The sequence below is a fragment of the Hemicordylus capensis genome, chromosome 9 (assembly GCF_027244095.1).
Source record: "Hemicordylus capensis ecotype Gifberg chromosome 9, rHemCap1.1.pri, whole genome shotgun sequence".
NCBI classification, from domain to species: Eukaryota; Metazoa; Chordata; class Lepidosauria; order Squamata; family Cordylidae; genus Hemicordylus; species Hemicordylus capensis.
Genome location: NC_069665.1, coordinates 8,635,855 through 8,652,855, shown reverse-complemented (window position 1 = coordinate 8,652,855; position 17,001 = coordinate 8,635,855). Strand labels below are relative to the sequence as shown.

At 45.8% G+C, this 17,001-nt stretch overlaps 1 protein-coding gene across 1 annotated transcript in view; it reads right to left on the bottom strand.

Annotated features, from left to right (window-relative positions):
* Nucleotides 1-17,001, bottom strand: part of PKD1L2 (polycystin 1 like 2) — an 88,854-nt gene that overhangs the window by 11,322 nt on the left and 60,531 nt on the right. Inside the window, exons 27-37 of the mRNA XM_053271336.1 lie at nt 14,744-14,943; nt 12,733-12,965; nt 10,653-10,869; nt 8,568-8,769; nt 7,872-8,103; nt 7,683-7,779; nt 5,426-5,560; nt 3,916-4,101; nt 2,766-3,093; nt 1,078-1,211; nt 848-975 (exon numbers count right to left, since the gene is read on the bottom strand). Of these exons, the coding sequence (XP_053127311.1) occupies nt 848-975; nt 1,078-1,211; nt 2,766-3,093; nt 3,916-4,101; nt 5,426-5,560; nt 7,683-7,779; nt 7,872-8,103; nt 8,568-8,769; nt 10,653-10,869; nt 12,733-12,965; nt 14,744-14,943 (2,092 nt within the window). The remainder of the gene's footprint in view (nt 1-847; nt 976-1,077; nt 1,212-2,765; nt 3,094-3,915; nt 4,102-5,425; nt 5,561-7,682; nt 7,780-7,871; nt 8,104-8,567; nt 8,770-10,652; nt 10,870-12,732; nt 12,966-14,743; nt 14,944-17,001) is intronic.

The window sequence follows — 17,001 nt, the reverse complement described above, 5'->3', positions numbered from 1 at the left end:
AGGTGAAATTCCAGCTTCCTCCTGATCAGTCTCCTCAGCCCTCATCTCTGCCATCTGTTCAGATTCCCCTGTCTGCTGCTGTTCCACCTCAGCTTCTGAGTCTGTTCTCACAGCCAAGTCCTCCTGCTGTTTTTCTGAGCCTGCTCTCCCGACCAGGTCCTCCTGCTCCTCCTCTGACTCTTCTGACTCGGAGGTCTGGGCCATGACACTGGATCAGAATGGATCCGACATTTTACCGACATTGTGTCAGACCCTTCTGCTCCCCACTCCCCTCCTCTCTTCTGCTCCCCACTCCCCTCCTCTCTTCTGCTCCCCTCATCTCCCCACTCCCCTCCTGATCCCCTCCTCTCTTCTGCTCCCCACTCCCCTCCTCTCCCCACTCCCCTCCTCTACTTTTCCTCCTGCCCTCTCTCAACCCCGCTACCTTAGCTGGACCTCAGGACCTCTCTTGGAGCCACCTGGCTGCTAATTCTGATTTTAAAAGGCAAATTTTCCCTCTTAAAGTCCTTCGTCCTGTCTGGTGCAGTGGATTGTGGGAATCATAGTTGTTTTAATGGATGTGCCCTTTTAAAGCCGTAGCAGTAGCAAGAGGCAAGAAGCCAGGCAACTGGCTCCAGCCTCCAGAAGAGGAGATTGTGCAATGTGCACCCTCAGACACAGGTAAGGATGGGGAAAGGGGGCAGACTAGTAGACAAGAGTGTACTTGTCCGATCTGTGAAGCTGCTGGGTTTTTTGTTTTTTGTTTTGTTTTTTTGGAAAGGACTGAAAAATGAGCAGCCCACTAGAATGGTAGGCAGAGAGCCCCAGAGTTTATCTGCATGTCAAGAAGCCTCGTGCAGGGTCTTACCTGCCCCACCATGTAGTAGATGACAAAGAGGAAATAAATGACCTCTGCTGTGACCACAAAGATATGCAGGCCATCCGTGTATGGATAAAGCCGAATACTCTGCAACTCAGCCCATGTGAAGAAGGCCCCTGTGAAAATCAAAGCAGAGAATGCTTGACTCTACAGGACACGCCATGGTAGCCCCAACCACCTCTTTGCCCAAAACACTGGAGCAGACATCGCAATCTCACCTAGGGCGTTGGTTTCAAACATCAGGCTGACAATGCAGAACAGGTTGACGTTGGCGTTGTAGACAGTGAACTCGACAAAGACAGCTCTGGTAAAGGTGTCCAGCCAGGTGTTATTAAGAAGGTACTGGAGAATTCTGGCCAAGAACAAACCCAAAGAATACACAGCCAGTCAGTTATCCAACATACTTACACGTTGGCCTTCTCCGTGCTCCTCTGCCATCTGTGATATGACAGGAAAGTGAACAAGATGGAGCGTTCTCTTAGCCGTGGTGCCACAGCTATAGAATATCCTCCCAAGGGAAACCTACCTGGCTCCATAGGAACATAGGAAGCTGCTATATACCAAGTCAAACCATTGGTCCATCTAGCTCAGTATTGTCTACCCAGACTGGCAGCGGCTTCTCCAAGGTTTCAGGCAGGAGTCTCTCTCAGCCCTATCTTGGAGATGCTGCCAGGGAGGGAACTTGGAACTTTCTGCATGCAAGCATGCAGGTGCTCTTTGACGGAGCAATGGCCCCGTCCCCTGAGGGGAATATCTTACAGTGCTCACACATGTAGACTCCCATTCAAATGCAAACCAGGGCAGACCCAGCTTAGCAACGGGGACAATTCATGCTTGCTAGCTACCACAAGACCAGCCTTCTGCCAAATAGTAATTTGACACTTTGGAAGAGCAACATTTATATTTAAGTAAGGCCCAAGAGATGCCTGGGTCAGAGGCAGGGTGTTAAGTGCTTCTGCTGCACCTCTTCTTCCAGGGTTTCAGACAGTGGCCTTTCACAGATGTCAGGAGATGTCAGGGGTTGAACCTGGAACCTTCAGCATGCAGAGCAGATGTTCTGCCACTTGCCCATGAGCCAGCTGAGTTGGTCAGTCGGTACCATCAGGGGAGCGGGACAGATGCTCATTGTGATTTTTGACAAGGTATACACCCCTAGAGAAGCCACCTAATGGCTCAGTGGGGAAATGACTTGACTAGCAAGCCAGAGGTTGCCGGTTTGAATCCCCGCTGGTATGTTTCCTAGACTATGGGAAACACCTGTATTGGGCAGCAGTGATCTAGGAAGATGCTGAAAGGCATCATCTCATACTGTGTGGGAGGAGGTAATGATTTACAGCCACATCCTGTTGCTTGCCTGCCTGCCTGCCTGCCTGCCTATCTATCTATCATATTTCTATACTGCCTGATATGTGTATCCCCAGGCAGTGTACACACGTTAAAATACAACAAATATAAAACAGGTTAAAATGATTTGAACAATGTTATGATATAAAACAAACCCTTTGAAATTAATTAATTAATTACAAGCCTGAGAAAACAGGTGTGTCCTTTTAAAGGGGTCTTTAAAAAAAAAAAACAGCCAGAGATGGAGAAGCTCCGGTTTTGACAGGGAGTGCATTCCAGACCCCTGGGGCAGCCACGGAGAAGGCCTGGTCCTGAGTAACTACCAAAACCTGGTCCTGAGTGGCAACCATAACTGGACCTCCCTAATCTTAATCGGCAGGAGGGTTCATGACAAAGGAGGCGCTCTCTTAAATACCCTGGACCCAAGCCTTCATATACATATGCAATGTATATGAAGTTCTTGAATACTCAACGGTCCCATATAATTGCATAGCATTGTTACTGTTCATCACAGTAATATAGAGGACACCACCATAGCACCCAAGCGACAGAGATACGCTACCTGGAAGCATTGTGGGAATCTGTCCCCAAATGCACCACATATCCCCCGCCTCCATAGACGGCCAGTTTCCCCCAGATGGGATGCCCTCTCAGTAAGGACTGACTCTGATACTGCCATGCAAAGCCGAGCTCCGAAGAGTTATTGTGGGAAGAGACGTCCCAGCGTTCTCCATAGTCTGCCATATCTTCTGTGTCAAAGGAATAGGAAGCGTGGCATTCTTGGACCGTCTGGTGAAGCTTTGGAGCAATGGGACAGGTGTCCCCCTTCACCCTCACTTGACGAATCCGGGCGCTGCCCACCAACTTGGAGTTGCCATCTGTGATGAAGCCTGGTTGGGGATGGAAGGGTGGGAGGAACAGGAGGGTTGGAAAATGTGGATGGTTCCATAACCATCCACAGTGCTGTCACATTAAATTTGTTCCTTGCAAACAATTTATGTCCCTTGACTGCAAATTCTCCCATGCTTCAGCACTGAAATAAGGACATTAATTAATTAATTAATTTTTTAATACCGCCTGACTCCAAAGACTCTAGTCGGTTCGCACAAATAAATACAATAAAAACAAAACAGCTATTAAAAGAACAATTTAAAACATTCGACAATTACGAAAAGTCAGGCATTAAAAAAAAAATCTTAAGGGCTCTTTTAAAGGCTGGTAAAGATGATAAACCACGAATGGTGGGCCACTGTGCAAAACAGGATGCTGGACTAGATGGACCTTGGGCCTGATCCAGCAGGGCTGTTCTTATGTTCTTATGAATGCCTCTAGGGAGCACATTCCACAGCTCAGGAGCGACTACAGAGAAGGCCTACTCCCGAGTCACCATTAGACAAGCTGGCAGCACCCAGAGATGGACCTCTCTTGATGACCTTAATGTGTGGTGGGGATCACGTAGAAGGCGGCACTCTCCCAGGTAACCTGGTAGTCCTAAGCCAACCAACATGCTTGTATCACTCCTATTTCCCTAACAAAGAAGGAAGGAAGGATCATTAGACTACAAATCCTATCATCCTCTACCACAATGGTCAATGTATAGGGAGTTGTAATCCAACAACAGCTGGCAGGCTTCTGGCCAACTTCTGGCAACAGCTGGCCCAACTCTGTTTTAGGTTTTAGGATGTCTTCACTCAACATAAAAGTTTTTATACCTTGATACGGGCCATATAAATTGCTGACTAAGGTGGTTCTGGCCCATTTGAAGAAATCCTGATAACTGAAGATGTCCTGGAAGCCATCGGTGAAGCTATTCTCAATGTGTTTGTTCAGGTAATAGGAGTTTGGGTCTCGCTGCCCATAGGCAACCAACAGCAACATCCACAGGAACCCCAAGTAGGCTGGAAAAAAAGACAGGAATGTTAAGTTTCCAAGTCAAAGCAGATGCTGCCTGCCAGGTCCATACCAATGAGAAGGCACTTTCCATACATTGGATTAAGACAGGGGTGCACAACTTCGGCCCTCCAGCTGCTGTTGGACTACAACTCCCAGCATCTCCAGCCACAGTAACCAATAGTCTGGGATGATGGGAGCTGTAGTCCAACAGCAGTTGGAAAGCTGAAGTTGTGCACTGCAAGCTAAGACGATCTTACACAGTCCTGGCCTCATCCTGATGCAAACCGAGGCAGTCATTTTAAGACTGAGAGGCCTGGGGGCAGAATATTCATTTGAGGGCCCAGCCTTTTCTCTGACTGACATACTTACTGCACAATGTTATACATGTGGTGGAACGTAACGTCTGCACAGTTGTGCATGAGCACTGATGAACAAATACAACCATTGTGCAGAGTTACGCACAACTCAGTTTCTGCAATTTTTGTGCAAGAAGTTTACATTTCACCACATGCAGAATTTATGGAATAGTCTCCTCAGTGGCGTTCACCTGGATTCATCACTTTGTTCTTTTAGATGCCAGGTAAAGACCTTTTTATTCACCCAGGCCTTTTAAATTCTGATTATCAAATCTGATTTTCAACTAATTTTAAAATGAGCTTTTGAACAGCTTTGTATTGTTTTCTGTCTTTTCTTTTCTCCCTTTTTGTCTGTTATGATTTAATGTCTTATGTGTTTTTATTGTATGTGTTGTGAGCGCCCAGGGAACAATTAGTTATAGGGCAGCTAACAAATAAAGTTGTTTAATAATATTATTTATTTATTTATTATTATTAATTATAATTATAATTATGCATAATTTTTGTGCAATATGCCAATAATCCAAAATACTGAAATCACTCTTGATCCTGGAGTTATATTCTAACTGATTGGTTTTACTGCCTTGAATGAATAGACTTGATTAGATCATTTCAAAAACTGATGTGTGGGGCCTGGGGCAATTGTCCTCCCCCAAAGGCCCTGCAGTCAGGCGATTTAGGAAGGCAATGCTGCTTCTTGGCTTGATGGCATGTGTGGCTTCCCCAACCTGTGGCCCTCCAGAAGTTGCTGAACTACAACTCCCAGCACCCCTAGCCACAATTTATTGTGGAGGGTGGCAGGTTGGGGAAGCCTGAGTGTTTCCCTGTGAATGTTGCAACATGCATTTCCTGAGCTGGGCTGTAGTGGGCAGAGATGAGCTTGCTAGATCAGGTTATAGAAGGCTGGCCTGACCACCTTGTTTTGAACCTCCCTCTCCTCCCCAGTCCTTTCAGCAGGCAAGCCCATCAGTACCCAATATTTCTCTAATCAGTGCAAATGCCTTCTGCTCCTTGATGCGGTTATTCTTCATCCTCTCAATGTCGGTAGCAGGTGGAGGTTGGTAGATGTCGCTTCGGCTGTCCCGACGGGCTCCAAAGAGAGGGTCACCTGAGGGCAAGAACAGGACATGATAGCCTCTTACCAGTCTGGAATGTATCAGCTTGAAACAGTAGAGGGGAGAACATTTTGGGGGGTGGGGGCTGGTTCCAATAACAAAGTTGCTAATGTCCTGTAGGTACAATATAATTCCAAGCAGATTTACAAGGGAGTAAGTCCCTTGAACTCAGTGAGACTTTCTTCTGCACAAACCTGCTTAGAATTGCACTGTATTTAAGGTTTTGTTATATACAGGTAAAGACCCTTTCCAGGCCTGCTCAACTTTGTATTTGCACACAACTCACTTTGGGGTTCTTGGGGAAGAAGGAAGACAGGACACACATTTTACACATTTTAAAAATGAGCAAACCAATCTCGGCAGAGAGGTGGGATATTTAGGAAAGCAAAATAATGGAGACTTACGTAGGACCTAGGAGGACTGTGGGCAGGAGAACTGGCGCACAGAAAAGGCTAAAGAGATCAAGCACAAGAAATGATCCAATACCCGATCACGGCTATCGAAAGGGGTAGAGAGAGAGAAAGTGTTGTGCTTAAAGTGAGCTAAAAATAGATTCTGACAGCAGGGAAGAGGCTGGAGTGGAGTAAAGATGCTGCTTGCAGGCAAAGACATTTCCGCATTTCTGAGATTACAAGGAGGCTTGGCAGGTGTCCTATTTGGGTTGGATAAGTGCTAATTTTGCCTTGCTATGGTGAGAGGCAATCCATCCATTTATATATATATATTACATTTAGATAAAATTCCTCTTCCTCCAAGGAGCCCCGAGTTATGGTTATCTTTGTCCTCACAACGGTTATGTTTGTCCTCACAACAACCCTGTGAGGTAGGTTAGGCTGAGAGATATGCAACTGGCTCAGAGCCACCCAGTGAGTTTCATGGCTAAATGGGGATTTGAACTCGGGTCCAGTGGTGTTCTTACCCCTGGACTTCAAGGCCAAAGTCCAGGGCCTCCACACCCCCTGGGGGAGGGTCCCCAAATCTATCGTGGCTGTGCTTGCTGCTGTCCTACACTGCACTGGGCAACCGAGTGTGACTATGACTTGTGCCAGGTGCTTTAGAGGCAGAGGGGGGAAAGAAATATGTGGGGTGGGGATGTGTTAAGTTGTGTGTTGAAATGTTTCTGCTAGTGCACATTTGCATAAATAAACCTGTTTTCTATTCTTACATTCTTGTGAGTCCAGTTGCTGCTTGTGCCCTAAAGAACCCATGTGTTAAAAATATTGTGTGTAGCACGGCGTGTGTGCACGTAGGGGGCTTTTGCTTACCTTGCAGCCTGTTTATAAGGAAGCATGAGGTTGGCTTAGTGGGTGGTGTTTTTTATAGGTCTGGATTGCTTTTTATTTTCTCATGCTATGCTTTACTGATTTTAACTGAGCTTGCAACTGATTTTATTTTGTTTATGCCTCTCTTTGGAAGTGACCTTCAATTTTTTTTTAATTAAAAGTGAAAGCATAAATGTTTTGCATAAACCAATTCATGATTTGGCTTCCTTTGTATGAGACAGCATTAATGACAGAGTGCCATTGCAATGTTTACTGATTTGCACATATACAAGCAGAGCGTATTGGTAACAGAGTCCTACAGTGGGTAACACAATCATGGATCCTGTCTCAGATTCCACAAAGCAACAATACAGATGCCTATACCTCTACTCCAGAGCAGCTCTAGTCTACCTAGTCTATCTAGCAACTCCCTCCTCACAAAATGTCAGATCTCTGCTTCTGTCGGTCTCTAAATTCAAACTGTAACTCCTTCTTGATCTCTTTCTGTCCCTCCTGCCAAAATCTGATTGGTCCCACATTTCAAAGGCAGAGAAGAGAAATTCTAGACTACAAAGGACCATTATTGAGGAAAGGAAAAGTTGTGCCATAGAGTCAGTGCCGACTCCTGGTGACCACAGAGCTCATGGTTTTCTTGGTAGAATACAGGAGGGGTTTACCATTGCCTTCTCCCATGCAGTATGAGATGATGCCTTTCAGAACCTTCCTATATTGCTGCTGCCCTATATAGGAGTTTCCCATATTCTGGGAAACACACCAAGTGGGGATTCGAACCAACAGCCTCCTGCTCTCTAGGCAGGTTGCTTTCCCGCTGCGCCATTAAATTAGAAGTCACCTGGGGCAGATAGTGGGCCATCAACAGATGTGTTCTCTTCATCTTCCTGCTCCAAATTTTTCAGGACCAAAGCAAAGAAAGCAGCAAATCCCAGAACCTGGAAAACATTAGTTGGAAATCCAGAGATAGATCTGACACAGAAAAGCTGTAGAAAAAAGTTTAAAGGATTACTTTTTAACAGGAACTAACCTTTAAAGGTTGTGTGATGAAAAGGCTTTCAAAGAAGGAAATGGCCATGGAAATCAGCCACTTGATGGAGTTCTCCTTGCCATAATGTAGGCCATACAACATTGTGAAGAATCCAGATACGCCACTGGTAATGGCAACCAGGAACCAACCAATGAGGACAAACCACCTGGGCAGGCCTTTGGGTGTTGCTTCTTTCTTTCCATCTCCTGGAAGGCTGGAAGCAGGTGATCCCCTGGTGAATCAAGGAAGTTAGGTAACTGCATTTTGTGACACATGGAAGGCATCAAAGCAGCACCTGGTGAACTGCACCTGGTGAAGTGCAGAAGGAGCATCTTGGAACATAGGAAGCTGCTTTCTACTGAGTCAAGACATTTGGTCCATCCAGCTCAGTATTGTCTATGTTGATGGGCAGCAGCACTTTTTACTCCGAGGTTTCAGGTAGGAGTATTTTCCAGCTGTTCCTGGAGATGCCCTAGATTGAATTTGGGACCTTCTGCATGCAAGCAGATACTCTTCCACTGATCTCTGTCTCCATCCCCTAAGGGGAATATCTTACAGTACTTACATGTAGCATCCCATCCAAATGCAAACCAAGGTGGACCCTGTTTCACAAAGGAGCCAATTCATGCTTGCTGCCACCTAATGGCGCAGCGGGGAAATGCCAATTACCTCTCACTGACTGATGCAGCGGAGCACAGCTGGCTTTCCAACAGGTCTTTCATGTGCTGAACCTGCCGTACAGCCTGGGAGTAGCTTTGGGGGTTCTGGAATCTGTGAGGCCCAAGAAGTTCCATCTCCATCTCCACATGCTGAAGCTGCAGGTAGAGGCAACGGTTGTAGCCCCGGTCCTTCAGTCTTTCCCCCACTCCCCTCTCTGGAGTCGGGGTTCTTGTCTTTTCTCCAGGGAAAGAAGAAAATATATTAACTTCTACTTAAAAACAAAAACCTTTCCAATGGTCCAAAGTTTTTTAAAAGTTTCCAAATGATCTTCAGAGCTGGGGTGCATTGCAAAAGTCTGGATGTTACTGAGATCTGGATGTTACCAGGGTATTTAAGAGGGCACCTTCTTCTTCATGAACCCCACTGCCTATTAGGATCTTTTTTCGGGGGGGGGGTGTCCAGTTGCTTTTGCCACTGACTCATGCGGTGGCAACCCAAAACTCATCCTTCTCTAGGGTTGCCCCGGCGCTCTGGATCACACTCCCAAATGAAATCAGAATCCTCCCATCTCTGGTTCTTTTTAAATGACTTTTGGAAACATACCTGTTTTATCAGGCTTTTACTTAATCATGCTTTAAAGTTTTAAAGTTTATTGATGGTAGCTTTAATTTGTTTTTACATGATTTTAGGTTTTATTTGTTTGATTAAATTGAAAACTACCTTGAGTTTTTACATAGGGCAGTATAAAAATAGATGGATGGATGGATGAACGAATGAACGAACGAACGAATATAATGGCCTCTGTCCCATTTTGCCAAAAGGGGTCATGTAGGCTCCAATTAGTCCCCATTTACCAGAAAAAGTCCCTATTTTCTCATACTGGTAAAGCACGATCTCTATTTCTGCCTCTTAGAAAGATCTCTGCTGAAATCCATTAGAACCATCCATAATGATTGAGAGTCTTGGCCATTAGCTCACATTAAGAGACATAGGCTGCATTCATACGTAACCCAAAACTGGAGGTGAAAGTTAGGCCATCTTGGTTAGGGATGATGGGAGTTGTTGTCCTTCAGCCATCATGGCTGGGGATGATAGGAGCTGTAGTCCAACAAGATCCTGGGATCCAGATTGGAGCAACTTTGCCTTTAGATACAGCCATAGTGAGAGGCCATACACCACCACCACTACTACTTCTTCTTTTATGCAGAGGTGTTGCTATAATTGAGCAGGTGGGTTCAAAGAACCCAGGGGCCCCAGCTCCTGAGGGCTGCCCAGATCCACCCCTCCCAATTCTATTCATTATCTCCCTCACTCCAAGGGGCCTCCGGGGAGAGAGGCGAACACAAGCCCCTCACCCCGCTATGCCCCTGCTACTTAGAATAGCTATATACCATTTTTCAACAAAGGTTCTCAAAGCGGTTTACACAGAAGAATAACTATCCTATATAATAAAACCCTAAGGTACCTGCGCCCGTGTCTCTTGCAGGTGTTCTGCGCATGCGTGGCATGTGCGGGCGCAGCAACGGAACCTACGCACACAACTACGTGCGCACGTAGTTACCGTCTCTGTGTCGTAGGTCCGCATAGCAACCCGTTAAACCTGCAAACATTTCTACACAACTCTTCTAGCGCCCATTAATGTAACGGGCTTAATGTCTAGTTATTAAATAAACAAGATGGTTCCCTGTCCCAAAAGGGCTCAGTCTAAAAGAAAACACAAGGTAGACATCAGAAACAGCCACTGGAGGGACGCTTGGATGGGGCCTTTTGCTCTCCCCTGTTAAATATAAGAAAACCAACACTTTAAAAGGTGCCTCTTTGCTCCACTAGCAGAGATTAATCTGACTACAAACTCATGACAATGAATTAGAATCCCCCCCCCCGTAGCTAAGGTTCCTCTTCTGCCTGCCCTCTTCTCCCAAAATACAGCCTTTTCTGAACATACATTTTGTCCAACAAGCACTAGGGAGAATCCTGTCATGTAAGCCATGCAGCAGAATGGTGTAGAAACAGACCCCCAAAGTGAGAAAAAACAGATGCGGGGGCTGTACACCCTTGTTGGCATTCAGTCCTGGACTTTCAGTTACCGGAATCCGGCTATAACCAAAGCTTGTAACTTACCTTGTAAATCCACCAAGCCGAGAGTGATAATAATTGGGTCATCTTTCTTCTTGCTCTCATTGTAAAATTCTTGTCCAACCCTGTTCTGCTGACAGATAATGTCCTCAACCAGGGCCAAAAGTTTGTTGATGTCAGTCGACTTTCCAAAATCGGGTTCCGAGGAAGGAAGCGGAGCCTTCAGGGTTTTGAAGAGTGAGTTGGCAATCCGCCTTATGTCCTGAATGGAATCAGATACAGGAAGATGAGGGGCAGCGGGGGGGGAGAGAAATGTTTCCACTTCCATTGAGGATCTAGATGCCCAAGAAACCTCCCCCCACCACCACTCACACACTGCCAAAGTGATGTGAGCAATTTTATACGATCATTTTTAAAAAAAAAACATGTAGCAGTTATTGTGGGGGTGAGGGGCATTTTTTAAATTGTTGGAAGTGAAGGACTCTGTGCTGTCTCATGCCTCAGTGACAGAGGGTGACAGACTAGTGAGTCAGAGGGCTAGAGGGGTCAAGGCATTGTTCATTCCTCCTCTCTACTGCTTTGACACTATCCTTTTGATATGTACATTGCTACTCTCAGGGACTTCCTGCCTGCCTGCCTCCCTTCCTCTCTCTCTTCTCCCTAACACACACGCTTGCCTCTCTCTGAATCATGTGTGCACAGAGATGCAGACAGCATCTGTCTGCATCCAGCTAGCTAGCTAGATTGGAGATACTGTCTCTCCACTTTCCTATCTAGAATGGAGTTCTCCAATAAAGACTCCTCATATTGACTTGAAACTATGAACTGGCTCCAAGTTTCTTTTGGCTCTTAGCAGACACGCATGCCTGGGCAGACTCTGCTGTGTTTTGCCTCTGTGCACTCTGCTGGAATAAAAGAGTATCTCTTACCAGAGAGAATTCCCAACAAAAATAATCTTCCAAAGTTTGTGTAATGATAGAAATATAGGTAGCTGCCTTCCTATATTTGCTTGCCAAGTCAGACCCTCGGTCCATCTAGCTCTGTAAACCTCTCCAAGGTTTCAGGCAGGAGTCTCTCTCAGCCCTATCTTGGAGATGCTGCTGTGGCCAAATGACCATGGAATGCATTGAATTTCCTAATGGCATCCAGAAATTCCATGCATTCCTATGGCCATTCGGAAGAAACCAGTGCATTGCAGGATGCATCCCCTGTCATTCATATTAGTACACTCCCTAGAGCAGGCCTGCTCAACTTAGGCCCCCCCCGCTGTTTTGGGACTACAATTCCCATAATCCCTTGGTGCAACTCTGCAGACACTGAAAAATACAACCAAAAAAACATAACATCAAACAACACATGATGAAAATAATTTGTAGCATTATTAAGGTTTTGTTGAGTCATTCCTATCTATCTTCAAACAAGCTGACTTCAGACCTTAAGTTCAGATCATGGTTTGCCTGCTCAAAATAAACCACAGTGGATTGATTGGTGTGGCTTTAGACCTACAAACGAACCAGTTACATAGGAACATAGGTAGGTGCCTTATACCAAGCTGTAACACTGGTCCATCTAGCTCAGTATTGTCCACACTGACTGGCAGCAGCTCTCCAAGGTTTCAGGCAAAAGTCTTTCCCAACCCTACCTGGAGATGCTGCCAGGAATTGAAACTGGGCCCTTCTGCATACAAAGCAGATGCTCTGCCACCGAGCTGGAATAAACCACGGTTCTGTGGGACATCTGCAGCCACACATTAGGGCAGTCCACACGATGATTACTAGATGTAATTAGGGTAGGAGATGCCTCCTACCCTAGTTCAGTAGCTGTGAATGCTCCCAATTTGTGATTGGCTGTGAGTGTAAAACAAATCTCAGCTGGGTAGGATGGGCACGCCCTCTCCAGATTCCATCCCCCAGCTTTGAAACCAGATAGGAGGAAATTTTCTTCTACCCAGCTGGGGCTTCGCACATGCCCAAGCTCTCTGCTTCTGAACTTATTTCACACTCACAGCCAATCACAAATCGGGAGTGTTCACAGCTCCCGGATGAGGGTAGGAGGGATCTCCTACCCTAGTAATCATTGTGTGAACCACCCTACTGTCTGAGTCTGTCAGCTTGGCTTGACTTGCCTTGATCACGGCCTCAGGAGTGAGTGACATATTCTGGGTCGCCGGAGCGGGAGCAGTCAGAGTGAGGTTGGGAGACACTCGCCCACTTTTCCCTGGCTTCTTCTCTTTCGCCTCTTTGTTCAGTGGAGGCTGGATGTTCCTGAAGATCTGGACGATGAGCAGGTTGATGGGGAACATGAGGAGGGAGCTCTCAAAGCCAATCATCACCTCCTGCCACGTGAACTCGATCTTCCCTGGCAAGGTCAGGTAGAAAAGAGGCGTTCGGTTTGCCAAATGGGAGATGTTGGATCGAGCCATGACCTCTGGCTCAGAAAAGACACCTCATAATCCCCAGGCACATGGTGGGCAGCTTTAATTGGAAGCAGGGACTGCAGTGGGAAACCACTGCCCCAGGTGGTGAATTAATGGGTTTTCAGCACCCCGCCCATCCCCCCCCTTCCCAGCACCCCGTCTGGACCCAAACTGGATTTTGGCACAAGCTAAGTAAGCTGTAGCTTAGGGCCTCACATTACGAGGGGCCTCTGAATGTTTCGATTTCAAGCTTTGCATAATTGGTTTGTGGGCGGTGGGGGAAGGAGAAAGGAAAAAAAGATTGTTTGGGGCATTATCGTTCTAATAAGAAACATATATATGTATTTAGTGACATAATAATTTATCATATCAAGTTCATAAATCTGTGCAGAGATAACTGTGCAGTATGTCTGTATGGCAGACATACAGCATACCGATGGAACAAAACTGTGGGCAATGCATGTTAAAGAAAGACATCAAGGTAAAGCCATCAATAAAGGTAAAGGTGAAGTGTGTCATCAAGTCGATTTTGACTGCTGGCACCCACAGAGCCCTGTGGTTGCCTTTGGTAGAATACAGGAGGGGTTTATTGTTACCTCCTCCCATGCAGTATGAGATGATGCCTTACAGCATCTTCCTATATCGTTGCTGCCCATTATAGTACCAGCGGGGATTCAAACTGGCAACCTTCTGCTTGTTAGTCAAGCATTTCCCCGCTGCACCACTTAAGGTGGCAAAGCAGTGAATACAAAGATATAAATTTTGGGTGTGGAGGCGGATGTGAGGAAATGGAGAATTAAGGAAGCCATGCACACAGAACCGCTGTGTCCTACTATAAATGTAAAAGAGGAGATGAGGGAAGTGATGGAATTCATTGGCTATTGAGAGAAGGTGTGTATTTTCACTCTCTCCCTCCTTATTATGAGACATTGAGGGTTTTGTAAAAGGATTGCTTGGCACTGGTACTATTACAGGATTGGCTAATTGCTGTCATTTTTGCTGAGTCATGATGCTGAGTTATTGTATTCAAGGGCACATTTCAGCCACTAGTGTATAGCACCAAAGCTGATGTGTCACATCAAAACATCTGCTAACTTTGAACATCTGTTTTATGTTTTTAATTACACACTAACTAGGTCTTTGAGAAAGCTTGTGGAGTTTGGAAGATGTGTATCTCATCATCGTTGTACAGTCATCCCTCACCAACTGCAAGGGTTTCATTCCAGGAAAACCTCACCGTTGGTGAATTTGCGGTTGGCAAGGCATTAAAACCAATGGGAAACAGGGGGTTAGGGGAATCATGGCTATGAAAAGATTGCAAAATACAGTTTAAAATAGAAAAATCTCCCCCTGAGCCCTGAAAATGACCCCTGGCCCCCAAACTCACTCCTGAATCCCAAAATCACTTCGGAACCCCCCAAAATCACTCGGGAGCCCCTGGAAATCACCCCTGACCCCCAGAAATCAGCCCCTGACTCCTGGAAATCACCCCCTGACATACAGAAATAGCCCACCCCCCAAAAACCCAACACCCAACCAAATTACCAAAAAATCTCATCAAGCAGATACTAAAACCGCCACTGGGAAACCCGCGTTTGGTGAGGGATGACTGTACTGTTTTATTCAGTAAAAAACAGCCACCTTATTTGTCCAGCAAACCATCTTAGCTTCCATTACTCCCCACTTCCTGACGTAAGCCGTCAAGCTGGTATGTCATTACCTAAATCCATTTTCTGATCAGCCGGATCCTTGGGAACCCCCCAGAACATGATGCTGGTCAGCATTGTGCACAGCAGCAGCGAGAAGCAGCAAGACACCCGCTGGGCTCGCGTGAAGCAGCTCCGCGGGGAGCGGCTGAAAATGGAGTACCAGATGTGCCCGTCGCGGAAACCCTTGGAGGTCTTCATAAAAAACAGGTTGCTAGAGGGAAGCAAACAAGACGTCTGGCTGGATCGCGCCGGGTATTTTTAAGGCTTGCATTCTGCAGCCGTAGGAACCACCAAAATTGTCTCTGTGCTGGGAATATACCAAGGCAGGGATAGCCAACTTCTGCATTTGCGGGCTTGGGCTCTCCGGTTTCGAGCAATTGTGAGAATAGCTTCAATTTTAAAAATGAGGTCATGGGAGTGCACGGTCCCTTAACCCCATTTAACTAAGTGGCTAAATTTGGCGGGTTTGCCACTGTGCAGCCACTGGGATCGGGTGCAATCTCAGTGGTTCACACAAGCGTACAAATCCGGGTTGGGCTCCCTTCTCCAGGTTTTGCATGCTTATGAAGCTCAAAAGATGTGTAAGGAAATATGGAATCTCTATTGCTTACATCTTGAAAACTTTAGGAGGGTGAGAGGGCCAGATAAAACTGTTTTGAGGATCTTATCGGGGCCACAGGCTACTTGCCGGCTATTCCTGGCAAAGGTAAAATTCTTCCTGTGCGATTCCCATGCGTTTCAAGAGGACTTGTCTCTTGCACTGGTTGACTTTCCAGGAGATGTTTTGCAAATTAGCCCTGTGGCTTGTTTCTCTCAATGACACCAGTTCAAACAGAACTGTGGGAAGAGAGCTGGTCTTGGAGTCGCAAGCATGAATGGTCCCCTTTGCTAAGCAAGGTCCACCCTGGTTTGCATCTGAATGGGAGACAACATGTGTAAGCACTGGAAGATCTTCCCCTTAGGGGATGGGGCTGCTCTTGGAAGAACACCTGCATGCTTGCAGGCAGAAGGTTCCAAGTTCCCTCCCTGGCAGCATCTCCAAGATAGGACTGAGAGAGATTCCTGCCTGCAACCTTGGAGAAGCTGCTGCCGGTCTGTGTAGACAATACTGAACTAGATAGACCAATGGTCTGACTCAGTATATGGCGGCTTCCTATGTTCCTAACTTACCTATTACATTTGGAGTTTGCACTAAATTCCTTAGTATTCTTAGGAACACAGGAATATAGGAAGCTGCCTTATATCAAGTCAGACCATTGGTCCGTCTAGCCCTACATTGACTGACAGCCGGCTCTCCAAGGTTTCAGGCAGAAGTTCATCCTAATCCTACTTGGAGATGTCAGAGAGAGAACATGGCATCTTCTGCAGGCAAACAGATGCTTTTTTCACTGAGCTATGACCCCATCCTGTAAGAGGAATATCTCACAGTGCTCAAATGTACCTTCAGGAGATCTCTCCTCCACTTTCAGGAGAGCCTTAAAAACCCATCTTTTTAGCCTGGCTTTTAATGATATCTATTCTTAATTTTAATTTTAATGAGTTTTAATCTGGTTTAAATGTTGTTTTAATTGTTTTATTATGTGATTTACATTTTCATGTAAACCACCACCATGAGTCACTTTAGGAAGGGCGGTACATAAATTGAAAGAAAGAAAGAACGGAGGAAAGAAAGTCATCTTTCAAATGCAAACCAGAGCAGATCCTGCTTAGCAAAGGGGGCAATTGATGCAAACTTCCACAAGACCAGCTTCTGACTATTCTTCCCTATAATCCAATAATGCCACATATTTTGCACTTAACAAGCAAGACCAAAGTAAGTGGTGGTATTATATAGAAGTAGGTGGTCTAATTTAAAGAACAGCCACTCAGGTTCTTCACTCACAGTGCAAATCCAGCTTTTCAGTTTGCAGGACTGACATACATATTAGCAAAATGACACCCATGGCATATATATCTTCTCCACCCCCATGCTTCAGTTGAGCTGTCTGCCTTTAAAAAAAACAAAGTAGCATACCTATATTTCTTCATGTATACATTTATCCTTCACCTTATTTAAACACACACACATTTTAAAAATAGTTGCAAAACTGGTCTGGATTAGGTGTATTGGTGACTTGACAGGTGCTAGCCAATTGGTATCATCCACAACCAGCTTTTCCCTAGTTCAGACTAAACTACGCTGCAAACTTTCAGAACTAATTTTTCTGAGCTTTCCCGAGAAGAGGACAATGTACATTCTAAGCACAGAATCATAGAATTTTAGAGTTCA